At 51.3% G+C, this 21324-nt stretch overlaps 1 protein-coding gene across 1 annotated transcript; it reads right to left on the reverse strand.

The window, feature by feature from the left end:
- Positions 1–2589: 2589 nt before the first annotated feature.
- On the reverse strand, positions 2590–20939 carry KCP (kielin cysteine rich BMP regulator). The gene is made up of 15 exons (XM_032238517.1): positions 20732–20939; positions 19747–19920; positions 18761–18843; positions 18473–18593; positions 17485–17567; positions 17164–17263; positions 15872–15960; positions 14357–14459; positions 11966–12108; positions 10797–10969; positions 8887–8998; positions 8661–8762; positions 6503–6667; positions 5194–5500; positions 2590–2942 (listed from the first exon to the last, which is right to left on the reverse strand). Exons 1-15 carry the CDS (start codon positions 20937–20939, stop codon positions 2725–2727), a joined length of 2181 nt encoding a protein of 726 aa, XP_032094408.1. The 3' UTR covers positions 2590–2724.
- Positions 20940–21324: the final 385 nt, after the last annotated feature.

Here is a 21324-nt window from a genome sequence, read left to right on the forward strand (position 1 = left end):
TAAATTGTTTTCTTTTATCGTTATGTGTTTTTTCTTATATTTTTTGTAAGCCGCCCAGAGTCCTTCGGGATTGGGCGGCATATAAATATATTTAATAAATAAATAAATAAACAAACCAACAAACAAACAAGAGCAGTGCTACAGAGTCACTACGGGAGAAATCCTGCACCACTGTCACCCTGAAGCTGCAGCTGCTGACCATACCCGCTGGTGAGCTCTGAGCTATGAAGCTCCCACCGGAGTTCAAGTCGGTCACCACCAAAAACTGATGGAAACATCGCTACTACAATGATGGATTCCCAATGCCCCCATTGGGTAGACCAGACGTGTCAAACACCGATAGTCTGTGGAGTTGGCCCATGGGGCCATGCCAGAGATGGGGAGGGACTGGCCCCTGCTGCCCCGGCCCTGCCCATCCAGTCAGCCACGCCCACCAGGCCATGCCCTCCCTCCTCCAAGGGCAAACAAACTCCTGATGTGGCCCGCGACAGAATCGAGTTTGACACCCTTAGGGTAGACTAGGAAGAACACAAGAACTGGGTAGGTGTTGTTTAATGAAAAGAAGGACTAGCAGTTTCCCATTATTTGAGGGGCTGCCACAAAGAGCCAAGGTGGCGCAGTGGTTAGAGTGCAGTACTGCAGGCCACTTCAGCTGACTGCTATCTGCAGTTCGGCGGTTCTAATCTCACCAGCTCAAGGTTGACTCAGCCTTCCATCCTTCTGAGGTGGGTAAAATGAGGACCCGGATTGTTGTTGGGGGCGATATGCTGACTCTGTAAACCGCTTAGAGAGGGCTGAAAGCCCTATGAAGCGGTATACAAGTCTAACTGCTATTGCTATCCCTGGTCTAGGATTTCCTATACAGGGGGCTGGACTAGAAGACCTCCAGGATCCCTTCCACTGCGTCATTTGGTCATTTCAGGCCGACTGCAGAGCCAGTTTAGTGCAGGGGTGTCAAAGTGACGGCTCACAGAGTCCACACCCACCCCAGCTCCAAGAAGGGGGGAAAAAGTCAGGGTATGTCACATGGTGGCAATCTGGCGCCACGAGTTTGATACCTGTGGTATAGCGGGGTAAGGTGGCAGCACTAAAAACCAGGAGATGGTGAATCCCATGTTAGGCATGAAACTAGCTGAGTGATTATGGGGAAGGTTTCTGCGAGAACCCCTCCCTCCTTGATTGAACGCCCGGATGGTATTGGACTACAATTACCAGAGTGCTCAGCAATGTAGCCAACAGCTGGGAGGTATATCTGAAGTTCTGGTCAAAGACGATGTCCCAGGAAACTTTCTGCCCAGCGAAAAGCCAGATTGATTGAAAGTAGGATCCAGAGGTTGCCAGGAGGATAGGAGCCACTCCAGATACCGTATTTTTCAGTGTATAAGATGCACCTTCCCCCCCCCCCCCAAAAGAGGGTGAAAATCTGGGTGCATCTCATACAGTGAATACAGCATGAATACAGCATTTTTGGCTTCCCGAAACCCCGCCCCCTTTGCAAAAATGGATGTGCAGAGGCTTTGGAAGGCCTGCAAAGTGCTCCTGAGGGCTGGGGAGGGCAAAAACGAGTGAGAAATAGGGTGGGTTTTTTTTCTCCTTTTTGCCCCTCCTCCAGCCTTTAGAAGCACTTTTCAGGCCTTTCAAACTCTCTGCATGCCCCTCTTTTCATAAAAAACGGGGCGTGCAGAGGGTTTGGGAGGCCAGCAGAGTGAAAAAACTTTTTTTTTTTAATTGACCTCTTCCAAATCTTGGCGGGTCTTACACTCCAGTGCGTCTTATAGTCTGAAAAAATACGGTAGCTCTGGATTAGGTTGGTGCAATGAGAAAGGCGCAATTTGATACCAAGGACCATTGGACAATATAGGAGTGGAAGTTTCTCCTCCACTTTGTTCATGGAAGGTGGAAGGAGATTCCAGAGGTGTGTTTGTGTGTGTGTGTGTGTGTGTGTGTGTGTGTGTGTGTGTGTGTGTCTAACCCATAACGCAATCCAAACAAGACAAATCACACTTTCCCCAATGATTTGGTTTTGTTAACCTCATTAATTGTGGGTTCATCATTCACACTTTCTGCTGGTCCAGGGAACACTGGGTGGAAATTCTTGTTCATGAGCCCCGGAGCCCAGGTTTCTCAAGAGTCCACGACGGGGGTGGGGTGGGGTGGCAGCTTCTGCCTTTGCAAAACACATCAGTTGACACCCCCCCCAAGGGAGAGTGCATCACCAAAGCAGCTCTGTGTGTGTGTGTGTGTGTGTGTGTGTGTGTGTGTGTGTGTCTGTGTGTGTGTGAGAGGGAGGGAGCGAGGGAGGGAGAGAGAGAGAGAAATAGATAGAGACAGAGAGAGACAGAGAGACAGAGAAAGAGAGACAGAGAGAGAGACAGAGACAAAGACAGAGACAGAGACAAAGAGATGGAGAGACACACACAGAGAGAAAGCGAGAGTGAGACAGAGAGAGACAGACGAGAGACAAGGAAAGAGAGAGGGAGAGAGAGAGACAGAGAGACAAAGAGAGATGGAGAGACACACACAAAGAGAAACAGCGAGACAGTGAGGCAGCGAGACAGAGACAGAGAAAGAGAGAGAGGGAGGGAGAGAGAGAGAGAGAGAGAGAGAGAGAGAACCTGTGTGTTGTGTTTTGGTAGCTGGAGAAGGTCCCCGTCGAAGGTCCTCGGCTGTCCCGGAAGGGAGTGACGGCCAAGGAGGGTAGCTCTCCCCCTGAGATGGTCCAGTTCAGAGGGGGCTGTGGACGATGGGTGGACAGGCCTCCGGGAGGATGCAGTGGGCCTGGTGCTCCACAAGGCCCGCTGGGCATTGGCAGCCTGGCACACAGGGCTTAAAGCAGTGCGACTCCAGCACCCCCAAAGGCACGGCGTGGTTGAAGCAAGTCTTGGGGCAGGGGGGCCCACACTCGTCAAAGACGTAGCCCCGCTCCTGGGGACAGCCCACCGCTGTGGGGGCGAAAAAGAGGGAGGCAGGGGATTAGTAGCAGGAAGGAGGGAGGGGAGAGGTGGGGAAGGACTGTAGCCCTGGAGGGAGGGGGCCGGGGGTGCCGTAGGGAGCACAGAGGTAAGACTAGGGCAGGGCCAGACTCCAGGAGGGAGGGACGGGAGAAAGGGAGGAAGAGAGGAAGGAAGGAGGGAGGAGAGAAAAAGGAGAAGGAGGGAGGGAGGGAGGGAGGAAAAAAGGGAGGAAGGAGAAAAGAAAGGAGAAAAGGAGGGAGGGGAGCAATATAGCAATAGCAGTAGACTTATATACCGCTTCATAGGCCTTTCAGGCCTCTCTAAGCGGTTTACAGAGAGTCAGCATATTGCCCCCAACAATCTGGGTCCTCATTTTACCCACCTCGGAAGGATGGAAGGCTGAGTCAACCCTGAGCCAGTGAGATTTGAACCGCTGAACTGCTGATCTAGCAGTAGCCTGCAGTGCTGCATTTAACCACTGCGCCACCTCGGCTCAGTGGGATGGAGAGGGAGGGAGAAAGGGAAGAAGAGAGGAAGGGGGGAGGAGAGAAAAGGAAGAAGGAGGGAGGGAGGAAGGAGGAAAAAATGGAGGAAGGAGAAAAGAAAGGAGAAAAGGAGGGAGGGGAGGGAGAAAGGGAGGAAGAGAGGAAGGAAGGAGGAGAGAAAAGGAAGAAGGAGGGAGGGAGGAAGGAGAAAAGAAAGGAGAAAAGGAGGGAGGGAAGGGAGAAAGGGAGGAAGAGAGCAAGGAAGGAGGAGAGAAAAGGAAGGAAGGAGGGAGGAGGAAAAAATGGAGGAAGGAGAAAAGAAAGGAGAAAAGGAGGGAGGGAAGGGAGAAAGGGAGGAAGAGAAAGGAAGGAGGGAGGAGAGAAAAGGTAGGAGGAGGAAAAAAGGGAGGAGGGAGAAAAGAAAGGAGAACAGGAGGGAGGGAAAGGAGGAAGGAAGGAAGAGAGCAAGGAAGGAGGGAGGAGAGAAAAGGAAGGAGGAGGGAGGAAGGAAGGAGGAAAAAATGGAGGAAGGAGAAAAGAAAGGAGAAAAGGAGGGAGGGAAGGGAGAAAGGGAGGAAGAGAGGAAGGAAGGAGGGAGGAAGGAAGGAGGAAAAAAGGAAGGAGAAGAAAAAGGAGAAAAGGAGGGAGGGAAGGGAGAAAGGGAGGAAGAGAGCAAGGAAGGAGGGAGGAGAGAAAAGGAAGGAGGAGGGAGGAAGGAAGGAGGAAAAAATGGAGGAAGGAGAAAAGAAAGGAGAAAAGGAGGGAGGGAAGGGAGAAAGGGAGGAAGAGAGGAAGGAAGGAGGGAGGAAGGAAGGAGGAAAAAAGGAAGGAGAAGAAAAAGGAGAAAAGGAGGGAGGGAAGGGAGAAAGGGAGGAAGAGAGCAAGGAAGGAGGGAGGAGAGAAAAGGAAGGAGGGAGGAGGAAAAAAGGGAGGAAGGAGAAAAGAAAGGAGAAAAGGAGGGAGGGAAGGGAGAAAGGGAGGAAGAGAAAGGAAGGAGGGAGGAGAGAAAAGGAAGAAGGAGGGAGGGAGAAAGGAAGAAAAAAGGGAGGAAGGAGAAAAAGGAGAAAAGGAGGGAGGGAAGGGAGAAAGGGAGGAAGAGAAAGAAAGGAGGGAGGAGAGAAAAGGAAGAAGGAGGGAGGGAGGAAGGAGGAAAAAAGGGAGGAAGGAGAAAAGAAAGGAGAAAAGGAGGGAGGGAAGGGGAAAAAAAAGAAATCCCACTATCTTTTAAAACTGATGAGGTTTCCTAGTTGGATCATGAAACGTCTGCGAAAAAACCACCAAGCTCAGAGAGCTAAGAAGCCCACAATTCTCCCCTTCCTCTTCCTCTTCCTCCCCTCCTCGCCCTCTTCCCTTTCCTTCTCCTCCATCATCACAAATCCCCTCCCTTCTAGCACTGATGATGTTCCCTAGTTGGGTCATGTGAGAAAACCACCAAGCTCAGAGAGCACCAAGGAGCCCACAGTTGCCATCCTCCTCCTCCTCCTCCTCCTCCTCCTCTCCACAAACCCCACTCTCTTCTAGCACTGATGATATTACCTAGTTAGTTCATGAAACGCCTGCAAGAAACCGCAGCCACCAAGCACCAGGGTCCCTCGCAGTCGAGCCCCCTGGGCTGCGAATATCCACTCCTATTGAGATCTCTCCTCCTTTCAGCGCCACTGGGCCTCCCGGGGCCCCATCCCTCTTTCATTGGGCCCCAAGCACTGCCTCCCCCAGGGCCCAGCGGGAGGCGCACCTCTCCCCCACATTCTCACCGCAGAGGGTGGGCGAGCGCCACTGGAGCATCACGCCCGCGTGGTGGCACTGCCCGGCGTAGGCCTCCAGGACCTCGCAGAGACAGCCGTCCGTGCCGGCAGCCCCGCAGGCGCAGAGGTCGTAGACGCAGGAAGCGAAGAAGGGCTCCGGGGGCACGGCGGCATGGCAGCGGGCGAAGGGTGGGGACTTCAGCACCTTGCAACGGGCGTTGGCCTCCTTGCGGGAGCGGTACCCGGATTCCTTGCAGGGATCGGCATCCAGCGCGTCGGCACAGCGGCCGGAGCCTGTGGCGTTGGCCTCGGCCACCTGGGAGAAAGCGAGACGGGTGGTCTGCAGGAGCCGCCTGGCTCTGCCCCGCTGCGGGCATGGAGGGGCTGCCCGGTGTGCCTGGGTGAAGGCCTTGAGGGCAAGGGAGAGGCATGGGGGCGCCTGGCGCAGTTGGTGGAGCGGGTGGATTGCCAGGAAGGAGAAAGCGCATCGTGGTTCATCTGGAACCACCTGAAGGTGGAGGAGATGCCCCCAGTGGCCTTTCTCCAGCTTTACTATCACTTTACAATGGGTGGATTTCAACTCTCCGAATTCCTCAAGCAGCTTGGATAGATGGATCTCCTTCCCTCCCGCTCTTTCCTTCATTCCATCTTCCCTTCTCTTTTCCTTCCTTCATTCCATCCTTCCTTCTTCCCTTCTCTTTTCCTCCCTTCTTTCTATCGCCCTCCCTTCTTCTCCCTTTTTTTCCTTCCTTCCTCCTTCCCTTCTTCTTCCCTTCCATTTTCTTTTCTTCCATCCTCCCTCCCTCCTTCCCTTCTCTTTTCCTTCCTCCCTTCTTCCCTTCCTTCCATCCTCCCTCCCTCCTTCCTTCCCTCCCTACTTCTTCCATTCTTTCCCCTTTCCATCCTTCCTCCCTCCTTTTCCCTTCTCTTTTCCTCCCTTCCTTCCATCCCCTTCCCTTCTTCTCCCCTTTCCTTTCCTTCCTTCCTCCTTCCCTTCTTCTTCCCTTCCATTTTCTTTCCTTCCATCCTCTCTCCCTCCTCTTTTCCTTCCTTCTTCCTTCCCTCCTTCTCTTTTCCTTCCTCCCTTCTTCCCTTCTCTTTTCCTTCCTTCCATCCTCCCTCCCCCTTCCCTTCTCTTTTCCTTCCTTCCATCCTGCCTCCTTCCCTCCGTCCCTTTTCATCCTTCCCACCGTTCTTCATCCCTTCCCGTTTCCTTCCTTCCATCCTTCCTTCCTCTTCCCTCTCCTCCCCCTCCCTCCACCCGTTTCTTTCTTCCTCCTGCTCTCCCTCCTCCTCCTCTTCCTCCTCCCTGCCTTACCTTCCAGCTGTTGCCAAAGGCTGCCTCCGACAGGCTCAGCTCCCCTGAGCGCATGCGCAGATCGTCCTGGGGGAAGCTGTTGAAGTTGCCACAGAGCCCACACAGGCGCCCTCTGTATGTTCCGGGCACGCTGACCTCCAGGTGGGAGCGGCCGTTCCAGAGCACCTGCAGGTCAGCAGAAAGACCCACCAGGTGCCTTTACTCGCTGCTTCCCCCCCCCCCCCCAACATCTAGACCAAAGCTTCCAACCGCAAGAAAAGAGTTCCAGGCCAGACATTCCTGAGCTGTTAGTCAGTGGAACAGGCTGCCACTTGATGTGGTGAGATCTCCAAAATGAAGACTCGTCTAAACTCATCATACAGGTAGTCCTCGACTTACGACCACAATGGGGCCCAGAGATTTCTGTCGCCGAGTGAAAAAATTTGTCCCAAATGAGTTTTGCCCCATTTCTACAACTTTTCTGCCCGCATTGGTTAAGCGAATCGCTGCCGTTCTTAAATTAGCCACACGGTCGTTAACTGAACCTGACTTCCCCGTTTGACTTCGCTCGTCAGAAGGCCGCACAAGGGGGAATCACGTGACCCCCGGGGACGCCGCAGCTGTCATAAATATGAGTCGGTTGCCAAGCGTCCGAATTTTGACCACGCGACCGCGGGGACGCTGCAACGGTCACGAGTGCGAAACGCAGTCTTAAGCCAACCCCTTTTTTTTGTCAGTGCCGTCCCTGTGTGAACCGTCGTAAGTCGAGGACTGCCTGGTCTCAATTCCTGCAAGCGTTGTTCGTGTTTCAGATGGCTTGGGCAGTGTGATACGCGGATGTCCCTGCAGTGTCACGAGAGCAGAAGGCGCCAGTTACAGAATGGAAACGTCTTCGGTGGGACTTGGGGGCTTTTCCCCAAACTTCCCAGTTGACTGAGCTCCCAGCTTGCTGCCCCTGATCTCTGGGAACCTCCCACCCCCCCATGTGTTCCTTAGAATAGAATCGGTCTTGAGGATTTAATAGCTGCCAGCTGATGTAAGGCTGTAAGATTTAATTTGTAAGCTGAAGGCTGATAAGGAAATAAGGCTGATTCATTGCAGCTCTGGCATAACCCTTCTAAGACTCCGATGGGAGGGCCACACAAAGCTATATAGTGTAGGGCAGTGTTTCTCAACCTTGGTAACTTGAAGATGTCTGGACTTCAACTCCCAGAATTCCCCAGCCAGCGAATGCTGGCTGGGGAATTCTGGGAGTTGAAGTCCGGACATCTTCAAGTTGCCAAGGTTGAAAAACACTGGTGTAGGGGGCCATTAGAGGGTGTTTTTTCTTCCTTCTCAGCGTGTATTCAGTTCTCTCCTTGTGTCTGTACTGAATGGTAAGGGATTTCACCTCCTGCCTGTATATAGTTGTAAACAAACCACTGTTAATTGTCTTAAGGCTCTGTGTGCTGTGCTGTTGCTCCTGGGTGTGTCACATAATACTAGTCAGGCTGCCAAAACTCTGACAGAGTAGAAGAACAGAGTTGGAAGGGACCTTGGAGGTCTTCTAGTCCAATCCCCTGACTAGGCAGGAAACCCTGTACCCGTAATGGCGAACCTGTGGCACACGGAGCCATTTGTTAGGGCACGCGAGGCGTTGCCCTGTCAGCTCCAGCGTGCGTGCGTGTGTTGGCCAGCTGACGTCAGCCTTCTTTTGAGGCCGTTTCTCGCCCTCCGGAGCCCTTGGGAGGCTTCCCTGAAGGCTCCGGAGGTGAAAAACGGCCCTAAGAGCGAACCGGAAGCCCGTTCCCGAACTTCCGGTTTACACGTAGGGGTGGGTTTTTGCACTCCGGAGGCTTTAGGGAAGCTCCTGAAGGGCCTCCAGGGGACGGGGGAGGCTGTTTCCCACCCCCCAGGCTCCTAGAAAGCCTCTGGAGCCTGGGGAGGGCAGAAAAAGCATGCCAAAAGCGGGGGGGGGGGGAGCATGCATAGCATTATGGGTGTGGCACACCCACACACGAATCCCCCTGTGTCCCCCCCCCACTTTTGACACGCAAGACAGAAAAGTTAATTCATCACTGCCCTACAGTGTTTCAGACAAATGGTTATCCAACATCTTCTTTAAAACAGTGTTGGAGCATTCACAACTTCTGGAGGCAAGCTTGTGGGGGCTGGTGGCATCTCCCCCCGGCCCCAATACCTTGATGCCGATGTTGGTGTTCAGCAGCAGAGTGCGGCCTTTTGGCTCAACGGAGAGATGAGGCTCCTTCAGGAAGGGGAGGGCCACCGTGCGGGAATCCACCTGGAAGGGGGAGGTGAACACCACCAGGTCCCGGTGAGGGGCTGCATCTTGCCTGCCTCCCCGCCTCTTGCAAAACAGTTGGGGGGGGGAGGAAGAGCAACCACTGGTCCTTTCTCTGCCTTACCATGGCCACTCTGTCCTGTAGCAACTGCACCGTGGTGTCCCCGATCAACACAGTCACTTCCTTGGTCCAGGACACGCCCGGGCGTCCACGGTCCTCGTTGGTCACGTGGATGCTGGCGGGAGGGGAAGGGGGGGAGAGTAGAATAATTCGAGAGTTACTTTAGACGCTGCGTCCAGGAAAGGTTCCCATGCAAGTCGGATGGTATTCAAGCATCTCGGCTTGTTGGCTGTTGCCCCACAAGCTGACTTATTTGGGCAGGATCTCCGGGGACCAAGGTTCATTCCTCCAAACCTTCAGGCTCATGTGCTGGAGCCCATCCTCAGGGAATGTCTCCCTTTTATTGTTAACTGAGACCAATATAATTGCAACCCTAAAAATACACTAAGGCAGAAGCGTGTCCAAGGAAAAAACACCGACAGGGGTTGAGCAATGTAGCATATGCAGTACAATGCAGCGAGACGTGTGTAGATCTGTACATTGGGGAACCAAAACAACCACTTCACAAATTCATGGCATAACATAGAAGAGCAAACCCATCAGGACTAGATTCAGCCGTCCACCTGCATTTAAAAGACAGAGGCCGCTTGTCAGCCTCTGCTTTGCTGCTGCTTCGGCTGCCATTGAAACGGGGAGGGGGGGTATGGTATTTGGGAGTGGATTACTAATTGTGCCGGAGGAAGATTCTCGAGTCTCTGCTGCCTGTCTTACTGCGCATGCAGAGGAGGTTCCCGCCAAGGCCAACGGCACCGACATTCCATCTTGGTGATGCTTTTCGAAGTTATCTCACACCTGACATTTGGAAGAATTATGATTGGACTGTAACTGGGAAGCCAAGGGGTGGGGAATGGGTTATTCTATATGGTTCCACCACAAAACCGCATTTGACTAAAGCCCGCTCGACGAAACCGCGTAGCTGATGTCATCACAGGGCGACAACAGTGCGGAGACAGAAGGACGCTGTAAACGCTAATCCTAAAAGTAACCCCTAAATCTAAACCTAACCCCCCTAAACCTAATCCTAAACCTAACCCTAAACCTAACCCTTAACCTAAGCCTAAACCTAATCCTAAACCTAACCCTAAACCTAACCCTTACCTTAAGTTGAATCGGCTTGCTTTAAAAGCGCTATTTAAAGCGCCCTTCTTTCTCCGCGCTGGCTGTTGTCACCCTGTTGATGACATCAGCGACACGGTTTAATTAGGCGCGGTTTAGTCGAGCGCGGTTTTGTCGTGCCACGATTCTATATATCAATTGCTTTCACGCCTAAATAATCAGTCTTCGCTTTGCTACGCTTCTGATCATTTATAATTAGTAAAAGTACACTTGATTTCTATCAATGGAGTCTCGTGGCTTTCTTTCCTGATTATCCAATGAAGGAGTGCTGACACTGATCTTTTGAAGACAGCCAGGCCCACATTCTGGACAGAGAGGGCCGCTGGTTTGGAAGAGGCCATCTATGTCAAAATTGAACGTCCCTCTCTCAACAGAGGGGAAGGGATGCGACATCATCTATTTCCACTGCACGACGCAGAGTCCTTTCAGCAGTTCCAAGAAGGCTCCGCACCCCTTTGCACCACTCAGGTGTGACCCTGAAGACACAGAGGATCCTCCAAGTGGCCTCAACGACTTGCTAAAAGGATGCAAATGACCAGCTGCCTGCAAGGAGTATCAATCCTTCCGTCCCCCACCATCTTCCAGTCAGAGCTGAGGAAGCTTCTTGGATGAGAAGCGAAACGTCTTCAAAGAAGAACCAAGAAGACCAGTTGCCTCTTGGAAAAAGCACCTTTGGGACACCCAGGACCCGATGACGGAGAATCCCCACAGACATCCAGCAAAAGAACATTCCTACCCGCAACCTTAATTTGAGGCTAGCCTCGAACACCTGGGCTTTGGAGAGGAAGGGGGCTCACCTGAAGTCCTCCCCGTGGCAATCCTGGGACAGGACGTACTTGCAGCCCCCTTGGAAGTGGATCATTTTGCCGTCAAACGTCCGGTAGTGGGGGTCACCGAAGGCCACGCAGGTGGCGGGATGGGGGACGCAGCGGGGGCAGCACACGCCGGGAATGAGGGCCGGCGTCTCGTCCTGTCGGTAAAGAGCACAGCCCGGAGCATGAAGAGTTCCTTCTCTTCTCCTCTCCCTGCTCCAGAGACACAACCCTTCTCCCCAGCAAGGGGAATGGCTTTGCACCAGTACATGTAATGGTCGATTTATGACCACAATCGAGCCCCATTTTCTGTTGCTAAGTGAGACAGTTGTGAAAGGAGCCCCTTTTTACAACCTTTCCCGACACAGTTGTTAAGTAAATCGCTGCAGTGGTTACAGTCAGCCACGGGGTTGTTAAGTGAATCTGGTTTCCCCGCTTGTGAGAAGGTTGCAAAGGGGGATCCTGGGACTTTGCAGCCGCCAAAGACATGAACCAGTTGCCAAAGGTCCGTATTTTGACCGCGGGGAAGCTGCGACAGCCGTAAGTGTGAGGACAGTCCTCTTTTCCCAGTGCCGTTCTAACTTTGAACGGTCACTAAATAAATGGTTGTAAGCCAAGGAGCTGAGGTGGCACAGTGGTTAGGGTGCAGTACTGCAGGCCACTTCAGCTGACTGTTATCTGCAGTTCGGCTGTTCAAATCTCACCGGCTCAAGGTTGACTCAGCCTTCCATCCTTCCGAGGTGGGTGAAATGAGGACCTGGATTGTTGTTGGGGGCAATATGCTGACTCTGTAAACCGCTTAGAGAGGGCTGAAAGCCCTATGAAGCGGTATATAAGTCTAACTGCTATTGCTATTGACTGATATCTGGAGTTCAGCGCACCGGCTCAGGGTTGACTCAGCCTTCCGTCCTTCCGAGGTGGGTAAAATGAGGACCCGGATTGTCGTTGGGGGCAATATGCTGACTCTGTAAACCGCTTAGAGAGGGCTGAAAGCCCTATGAAGCGGTATATAAGTCTAACTGCTATTGCTATTTAAGTGGCCCTCCTGGGGATCGTGGCAACCTCCCCGCTTTTGAACTGAGGGGAACCCCAGTGTGGGACAGGCCCTGTCTGACCACCACCACCCCCAATCCAGACCTCTCTCTGCAACTCACCGCAGCACAGTTGGAGGGGGGGCAGCGTTCACGGCGACAGTGCACCTGGCCAGACAGACAGGTACAGGAGGTGCATTCGTCCACCTTCCAGCGCTGGTTGGACTGGAACACCTGGCTCAGGTGGGAACAGTTCTGGATGGGATCTGGGCAAAGAGACAGATGTGGGGTGGGGAAGAAGACACTGTCCTCTTGCAAACTGCCCCTTCCTCCTGCCCAGGGGTGAAATCCAGCAGGCTCTGACCAGTTCTGGAGAACCAATCAAGGAAATTTTGAGTAGTTCGGAGAACCGATAGAGGAAATTTTGAGTAATTTGGAGAAATGATAGAGGAAATTTTGAGTAGTTTGGAGAACTGATAGAGGAAATTTTGAGTAGTTCGGAGAACCGATAGAAGAAATTTTGAGTAGTTTGGAGAAATGATAGAGGAAACTTTGAGTAGTTCGGAGAACTGATAGAGGAAATTTTGAGTAGTTCAGAGAAATGATAGAGGAAATTTTGAGTAGTTCGGAGAACCGATAGAGGAAATTTTGAGTAGTTCGGAGAACCGATAGAGGAAATTTTGAGTAGTTCGGAGAACTGATAGAGGAAATTTTGAGTAGTTCAGAGAAATGATAGAGGAAATTTTGAGTAGTTCGGAGAACCGATAGAGGAAATTTTGAGTAGTTCGGAGAACCGATAGAAGAAATTTTGAGTAGTTTGGAGAACCGATAGAGAAAATTTTGAGAACCGATAGAAGAAATTTTGAGTAGTTCGGAGAACCGATAGAGGACATTTTGAGTAGTTCGGAGAACCGATAGAGGAAATTTTGAGTAGTTCGGAGAACTGATAGAGGAAATTTTGAGTAGTTCGGAGAACCGATAGAAGAAATTTTGAGTAGTTCGGAGAACCGATAGAGGAAATTTTGAGTAGTTTGGAGAACCGATAGAGGAAATTTTGAGTAGTTCGGAGAACCGATAGAGGAAATTTTGAGTAGTTCGGAGAACTGGAAAATGCCACTTCTGGCTAGCCCCAGAATGGGGTGGGAATGGGGATTTTGCAATATCCTTCCCCTGCCACACCCACCAAGCCACGCCCACCAAGCCACGCCCGCAGAACCGGTAGCAAAAATAATAGAATTTCACCACTGCTCCTGCCTCCAGCTCACCCTGGAGAGGGGCCACTGGGTGCAAATGTATTGGTTAAGGCTGTAAAAATGAGTACTTTTCACCCCCCCCCAAAAAAATGGCAAAGGAAAGTGCAGGGTCTTAGCAAAAGACCCCCCCCCCCCAATACCTAACTATTTGAATGAGAGTTCAGATCAGGATCTAAGCTAAGAATTTGAGCTTTCTCTCGGCACCGAAGCATAAACTTTAGCCAAGAGAGAATGCATGTCTTAAAACTGCTCACTTTAATTTAACGAATCCAATTTGCTTTTGATAAATAGAATAAAAGCAAATCTGCATTTATTTTGCCTGTTAAATTCGCTTGTACCTCTCGATGGAATTGGCTTGTATTTTATCGATTGAACTGGCTTTTAATTTCTCCAATTTGCCTTTAAATTATCGAATTTGCCTTTATTTTGCTTATCAAATTCGCCTTTATTGCATCGGTCAAATTTGCTTTTATTTCATGGGTCAAATTTCCTATGATTTCCTTTATCAAATTTGCTTTTATTTCATGGGTCAAATTTCCTATGATTTCCTTTATCAAATTTGCTTTTATTTCATGGGTCAAATTTCCTATGATTTCCTTTATCAAATTTGCTTTTATTTCATGGGTCAAATTTCCTATGATTTCCTTTATCAAATTTGCTTTTATTTCATGGGTCAAATTTCCTATGATTTCCTTTATCAAATTTGCTTTTATTTCATGGGTCAAATTTCCTATGATTTCCTTTATCAAATTTGCTTTTATTTCATGGGTCAAATTTCCTATGATTTCCTTTATCAAATTTGCTTTTATTTCATGGGTCAAATTTCCTATGATTTCCTTTATCAAATTTGCTTTTATTTCAAATTTAACAGAATGTTCGGAGGGACCTTGGAGGTCTTCTAGTCCAGCCCTCTGCTCAATCGGGAGGCCCCTGTCTCATTTCAGACAAGACTATGCAGTCTCTTCTTTAAAAACCCCAAGCAACAGAGCGCCCACAACCTCTGGTGGCAAGCTGTTCCACTGGTTAATTGTTCTCAATAATTTCCTCCTTATTTCCAGATTGCTTCTCTCCTTCATTAGTTTCCATCCATTGTTTCTTCTTTGGTGCTTTGGAGAATGGGTGGTCCCCCTCCTCTCTGGGGCAGCCCCTCAAGTATTGGAAGGCTGCCCTCATGGAACACGTGGAAATGCATTTGCTAACAGGGTTTGTGCTACACAAAAATGCCCCTTTCTTCTTGTGTGTGTGTGTTTTATTGTCTTACCTTGGCACTCGGCACAACACTGCCCTGGAACCCGTACCTCCACCAGGCCATCCTGGCACACCAAGGGCAGACACTCCTGGATGTGGCACTCCACGTGTCCCAGCTGCACACAAAACAAGGGAGCCCATGTTATACACATCGCAAAGTTGTGTGTCTGAGAGACACCGACCTCAAACTTGTGTTGCCAGCCAAAATGCATTTTTTTTAGGACGTGGTTTTCCCCATCTAAACCTCCCCGGGTGGCACTAATGGGTGTCAAAACAGCTGCCCCGAATGCCCGCTATGAAAGACACGCAGGAATGTAATTCTATTCCATGACTGTGGGCAAGACGGCCGGCCTTGGGTTCAAATCTACATGATTCTTTTGCCATTCTCCAGTTTTATCGATTTTCACCCTTGGGCTTATTTTGGGTAAAAACTAGGATGGAGAAACAGGTACCTCTCAATTTACAACAGTTCATTTAGTGGCCATTTGAAGTTACGACAGCACTGGGGAAAAGTGACCTATGACCGTTTTTCAGACTTACGACCTCTGCAGCATTACCGGGGGTCAAAATTCGGATGCTTGGCAACTGATTCATATTTATGACGGTCGTAGTATCCTGGGGTCACATGACCCGCTGTTTGCAACAGTGAGGAAGCCAGATTCACTTAACAGCCATGTGACTCACTTAACAACAAGTGATTCGTTAACAACGGAAAGAAAGGTTGTAAAATAGGGTAAAATTCTTGCTTGGCATCAGAAATTTTGGGGTCAATTGTGGCCACAATTTGAGGACGATGTGTCTCAACATGGACTAGAAACTTGTGGAACTGAGGAACACTGCCAATATCCTTGGTAATTACAGGGAGTCTTCGTCAAATGACTGCTTGCTTAGTGACCGTTTAAAGTTATAGCACAGCTGCCTAGAACTATTTATGACCTGGATTCAAACTTCTGACGGCTGCCCCTCCTCTCCATGGTTGCATTTTGGGGAGCTCAGCAACCGTCCTGCACTTACGACCATTTTCAGTGCGCCGTGATGACGTGACTGCAATCTGCAACATTTTTGCTGGAAACCAAGTTTACCCTTCAAAAAAACAAATAATACCCTTTTAACGACCCCCATAATCCCTTGCAGGGTGGAGGCTGGGCAGCTGAATGGAGCTAGCAGAGTCTTTGAATGGCCCGATGCCCTTCCCTGTCACCAATGCGGAGTTTTGTTCAGCAGCTATATTCTCAGTATGTCCAGAGAGAGAAATATCTGCCTCTACTCAGGATCGAACTCACAACCTTTGCAAACAACGCATTCACATAATGCCTGGGCTGTCCACTTAACAACTTCCGCGTTCGCTTAACAAGGACTGTAAAAACAAGGTTTTAATATGGGGCATGATGACCCGCTTAACAAGCAACGTGGGCTCAATTCTGTAATTCTCAATCACGGTCGTTAAAGTCGAGGATTTCCTGCATTGGCTTCCAACTGGTCAGTGAACGGAGCATGCGGGGTTTCGAAAGGGCTGTGAGGTTCTTACGTGGCACGAACAGGAGACGCAGCTGTCCGCAGTGTCCTTCCAGGTCTCCCCACTGGACACGCGCCGTCCGTCAGCCTCGATCACGCATTCTGCAAAAAGAGCCATCGAATAACAGAGCTGGAAGGGACCTTGGAGGTCTTCTAGCCCAACCCTCTGCTCAAGCAGGAGACCCTCGGCCATTTCAGACAAATGGCTATCCAGTCTCTTCTTCAAAGCCTCCAGTGATGGAGCAACCATCGGTGGCAGCTGTTCCACTGGTTAATTGTCCTCACTGTCAGGAAATTCCTCCTCGGTTCTAAGTTGCTTCTCTCCTTGATTAGTTTCCACCCATTGCTTCTTGTCCTGCCCTCAGGTGCCTTGGAGGATAGCTTGACTCCCTCTTCTTTGGGGCAGCCCCTGAGATATTGGAAGACTGCTATCATGTCTCCCCTGATCCTTCTTTTCATTAAACTAGACCTACCCTATGTTTTAGCCTCCAGTCCCCTAATCATCATCGTTGCTCTTCTCTACACTCTTTCTAGAATCTCTATTACATTTTTTAAATAATATGGTGACCAAAACTGGTGACACTATTCCAAGTGTGGCCTTACTAAAGCTTTGTAAAGTGGTGTTCCTCTAATTCACGGATCTCCAAAATTGGTCACTTGCAAACTTATGGACTTCAACTCCCAGAATTCCCCATCCCTCCTTCCCTCCCTCCCTCCCTCCCTCCCTCCTTCCTTCCTTCCTTCTCCTTCCACCTTTATTATAATTATAACTAACTCAGGGAAGTGAACGTATCCAACACATCTTCCTACTCCTATTTTCCCTACAAAAACAACCCTGTGAGGTGTGTCGGACTGAGTAATTAGCCTGATTGGCTTCCATGCCTAAGGGAGGACTAGAACTAGCAATAGCAATAGCAGTTAGACTTATATACCACTTCATAGGGCTTTCAGCCCTCTCTAAGCGGTTTACAGAGTCAGCATATCGCCCCCACAGTCTGGGTCCTCATTTTACCCACCTCGGAAGGATGGAAGGCTGAGTCAACCCTGAGCCGGTGAGATTTGAACAGCCGAACTGCAGATAACAGTCGGCTGAAGTGGCCTGCAGTGCTGCACTCTACCCACTGCGCCACCTCGGCTCTTATACTCCCTGTCTCCTGGTGACTGGGCCAAACTCACCCAGCCGTCTTCCCTGCCTAAGGCGAGGCTTGAACTCATGGTCTCCTGCTCTCTAGCCTGGCACCTTAACCCCTAGGTCAAAGTCCCGCAGGGCAGGGAGGGGGGACGTAAAGGGCAGAGGCAGGTCACCGTCACAGGCTGGGCAGCAGGAACCCGGCGGGGTGAAGCGTTGGGTGCTGGGGCAGCTGAGCGAGGGGCATCCTCGGTGGACACAGAGCCAGGTCAGATCCTGCAGGGAAAGAGGGCGGAGGGAAGCTTGGGGGTCTTCTGGGGACCCTCGGGTGACTTATGGGGGGAGCTTCTCGAGGGGGCATCAAGGAAGGGCTCAGCCATCGGTGGTCAAGAGGCCTGGAACAGTAGAACATCTGCTTCCCCAGCTGCCACCCACCCACCCACCCGTCCCCCAGGGTCCTCCCTTTGCGCCAGCGTCAGTCCCGTCTGGAGCCTCACCTGGCACATACAGGTGTAGCAGGGATCCTGGGCGGCTCGGAGCTCCTTGCCCAGCAGGTCGGAGGTGCAGTTGCTGAGGGCTTCTTTGGAAGGAAGGGGAGGGGAGGAGGAAAGGGAAGGCAAAAGAGAGGGAGGGAAGGAGGAAAGGAAAAGGAAGGAAAAAGGAGAGAAAGGAAGGCCGGAAGGAAGGAAAAAGGAAGGAAAAGAGGGAGAGAGGGAGGGAAGGAGGGAAGGAAAAGGAAGGAAAAAGGAGAGAAAGGAAAGCTGGAAGAAAGGGAGGGAGAGAGGAAGGAAGGAGAAAAGGAAAAGAAAGGAAAAGAAAGAGGGAGGGAAGAAGAAAGGAAAAAAGGAGGGAGCGAGGAAGGAGGAAAGGAAAACAGAAGTAAAAGAAGAGAAAGGCAGGCCAGAAGGAAGGAAGGAAGGAAGAAAGAAAAAAGGGAGGGAGGGAGGAAGGAAGGAAGGAGGAAAGGAAAACAGAAGTAAAAGGAGAGAAAGGCAGGCCGGCAGGAAGAAAGGAAGGGAAAAAGAATAGGGAAAAAGGCAGGAAAGAAGGAAGGAGAGCAGAGAAATGAAAGGAAGAGAAGGCAGGAGAAGAAGGGAAGAGAAAGAAGGGATGAAGAAGAGAAGGAGAAAGAGAAGCGCTTAGGACCCCTTTCGTCTCCCCCCATCCCCACGGGGGCCCTTTCAGTCCAGGGGCTGCTCTGGGGGGGTCCTGAAACAGCCCCTGGGGAGGGGGAGGAGGGGTGACCAGAGGAACCTGCCCGCTGCCTTTCAGAGGGTGTGCCGGACTCACCCTACCCATCCTCCCCTGCCAGGCCCGGCCCGGCTGCTGGTACCTGGAGTCCAAGACCCCCAGGGTCAGGAGGGGCTGCCTTGTTTCCGTAGAGTGGGGGGTCAGGCGCTGGAGGGAGGGCTGGTCTCTCGGGAGACCCCCGAACCCCATTTCTGCTCAGCGGAGAAGGAAAGTGGGGGGTGGGGGGAGACTCACGTGCACAGGTGGGGCAGCAGGAACCAGGCGCCGGCGCCTGAATCTGGTCCTGGGTGCAATCCAGCAGGCTGGGGCAGTGCCTGCGATGGCACTGGAGGTGCGGGTGGCCGTCGGACAGGAGCTGGGTGTAAAAACCGGGCCGCGTAAGTTGCATTTCTCAGCCCCGTTGTAACCCCGAAGAATTCCCTACTGTAAGATTCACTTAACAGGTATCTCAAATGTTGGGTGCCCCTTGTGGTCGTAAGTGGAGGACTGCACTGGCCTGATCCAGGGGGAGGGGGCTCCTACCTGACAGGTGCAGACTTCGCAGGGGTCTCCCCCGGGCTGGAAGCTCTCCCCTGGCCCGTAATTACGGCCCCCGTAGCTGCAGTCTGGGGAAAGGAAGGAGGAGAATTATAATAGGAAGAAGAGAGGAAGGGAGGGAGAGAGGAAGGAAGGATGGAAAGGAAAAGAATGGAAAAAGGAGGGAAAAGAAAGCCAGCAGGAAGGACGGAAGGAAAAACGGGAGGGAGGGTTAGATTATCTTAACGGTTAGATAAGAGAAATTTGAGTCTGGGATAGAACTGTAATCAGAGAAAGTATCGTAAGCAAATCACTGCCGTTGTTAAGTGAATATGCAGTCATTAAGCAAATCCAGCCTTCCTCCCTTGGCTTCACTTATCGTGAGCTAGGTGGGAAATGTCTCAAAATGGGATCATGTGACCTCAGGGCACGGCAACCGTCATAAATGCAGGTAGTCCTCGACTTACGACCACAATTGAGCCCAACATGTCTGTTGCTAAGTGATGCAGCCGTTAAGTGAACTTTACTCCATTTTACCCTCTTCTGTGCTGCATTTATTAAGCGAATCACTGCTGTTGTTAAGTGAGTCACAGGGTCGTTAAGTGAATCTGGCTACCCCGTTGACTTTGTTTGGCAGAAGGTCGCAAAAGGGGTTCAAATGAACCCGGGACACTGCGATCGTCATAAATATGAGTCAGTGGCCAAGTGTCTGAACTTTGATCATGGTCGTAAGAGTGAGGCAAAGGTCGTGAGTGTGAAAAGTCACTTTTTTCAACGCCATTTTGACTTTGAAGACTCACTAACTAACAGTCGTAAGTCGAGGACTACCAGCAATGACAGGCATGGCGTTGGATTCCCAGTCTGGTCTACCTCGCAGGGCTGACAAGGGCAGAGTTCGGGGTTCCGCTTTTATGGCCAAAAGAGCCCCAAAAGAAGAACAGAGTTGGAAGGGACCTTGGAGGTCTTCTAGTCCAGCCCGTCCCCCTCCTCACCTGCACAGGCTGGGCAGCACTCCCCAGGGACCTCCACCTGCGTGGGGCAGGAGTTCACGCAGACGATCCGGGTGCAAGTGACGACGCCGTCTGCACACAGGCAGGCCTGGCAGGGCTCCGAGGGAGAAAGCCAGCTGCTGCCATCCGCCCGATCCTGGCCCTCGTGCAGGCACCCTGCGGAAAGGGGGGGGGAGAGGGGTCAGGTCTGCCTGGGGGGGGGGAGGGTGGAAACAGGCCCTGTTCTTCTGGGCAAGGTCTCCAGTTTTCCTTTTCCTTCCTTCCTTCCTTCCTTCCTTCCTTCCTTCTTTTTTTCTTTCTCTCTCTCTTTTACTTTCCTTTCTTTTTTCCTTCCTTCCTTCCTTCCTTTCCTTCCTTTCTTTCTTCCTTCTTTTTTCTTTCTCTTTCTCTCTTTTATTTTCCTTTCTTTTTCCTTCTTTTCCTTCTCTCTCTTCTTTTTCTTCTTTCCTTTCTCTTTCATTCTCCTTCCTTCTTCTCTTTCTGTCTTTTTTATTTTCCTTTTTTCCTTCCTTTCATTCTCTCTTTTCTTTCTCCTTCCTTCCGTCTTCTCTTTCTCTTTTATTTTCCTTCCTTTCCTTCCTCTTTTCTCTTTCTCCTTCCTTCCTTTCTCTTTCTTTTTCCTACACTTCTTCCTTCCCTCTTCTCTCTTTCCCTCTTTTATTTTTGCCTTCCTTCCTTTTTCCTTCCTTCCTCCCTCCCTCCCCCATCCTACCACAGGGTAAGTGGGAAGGGCAGCTTTCTGCTCACTACACTAATGGCTTGGGCCAGCCCAAGGATGGCGGTCTGTTTGTCCCAAACAACAATGAGGACTAGAAACAAAGCCTCAGGGAGGTGCCGAACGGCTGGCCTTGAGGAAGGAACAAAGGAGATGGCCCCTTTTAAGGCCACGTTCCTGAGATCTTTCCTTTGTCTTTCAGAAGCGCCAGAGTCCCTCCAGGGTCTAAAAGGGACACGCTTGATGTGGCACCTTGGCAGCGTGGGCAGCAAATTCCGGGCTCCGTCAACGGCTGGGCACAGGTGGCAGGAGGGCAGGGGATCACCTCACAGCGGACGTTCCCTTCCTGCAACACAGAGAGACGGGGGAGAGCATCAGTGCCACCCGAGGCCTCTTCCATCCCCTCCTTCCGGAGGCACAGCCCATATCCGGCCATTGTCAGGCCCACCATCTTTAGCATCTTCGGTTAACTGGCATCTGTTGTGGCCCTCCAACCGTCAGCAGAGCCGGTGGCAGATTCGGAGAGTGAGGAAGTTGGGGAGGAACCTGGGCCAGTCCTGGAGTCTGGGGAGGGCTCTGATGAGGGCTCTGTGTCGGAGGCAGAGAGGGGGCCACAGCCGTCTGACAGTTATCAGCTGCCTTCGGAGTCGGACATCAGTGAGGCAGAAGAACAGCTGGAGCCTGTTCCCAGTGGGCGCATGCGCAGAGCTTCCAGACGAAGGGAAGAGCTAAAGAACAGGGGTCGACTTGGGAGTGAGGCCACAGGTGGACGGTGAATGGCCCCTCCCAGAGGACATAAAAGAGGAGTGACAGGGGAGTGGAGTTTGCAGGAGACAATTAATTCC

This window comes from Thamnophis elegans, unplaced genomic scaffold, assembly GCF_009769535.1.
Source record: "Thamnophis elegans isolate rThaEle1 unplaced genomic scaffold, rThaEle1.pri scaffold_266_arrow_ctg1, whole genome shotgun sequence".
Lineage (NCBI taxonomy): Eukaryota > Metazoa > Chordata > Lepidosauria > Squamata > Colubridae > Thamnophis > Thamnophis elegans.

Excerpts from the sequence above, each read along its gene's own strand:
- KCP (XM_032238517.1), bottom strand. The coding sequence starts at position 20,939 with ATGCTAAAGATGGTGGGCCTGACAATGGCCGGATATGGGCTGTGCCTC. Across the intron at positions 12,109-14,356 it reads GTGTTGTGCCGAGTGCCAAG|ATCCCATCCAGAACTGTTCC; the intron begins GTAAGACAATAA and ends CTCTTTGCCCAG. Across the intron at positions 10,970-11,965 it reads CCCCCTCCAACTGTGCTGCG|GACGAGACGCCGGCCCTCAT; the intron begins GTGAGTTGCAGA and ends CTTTACCGACAG.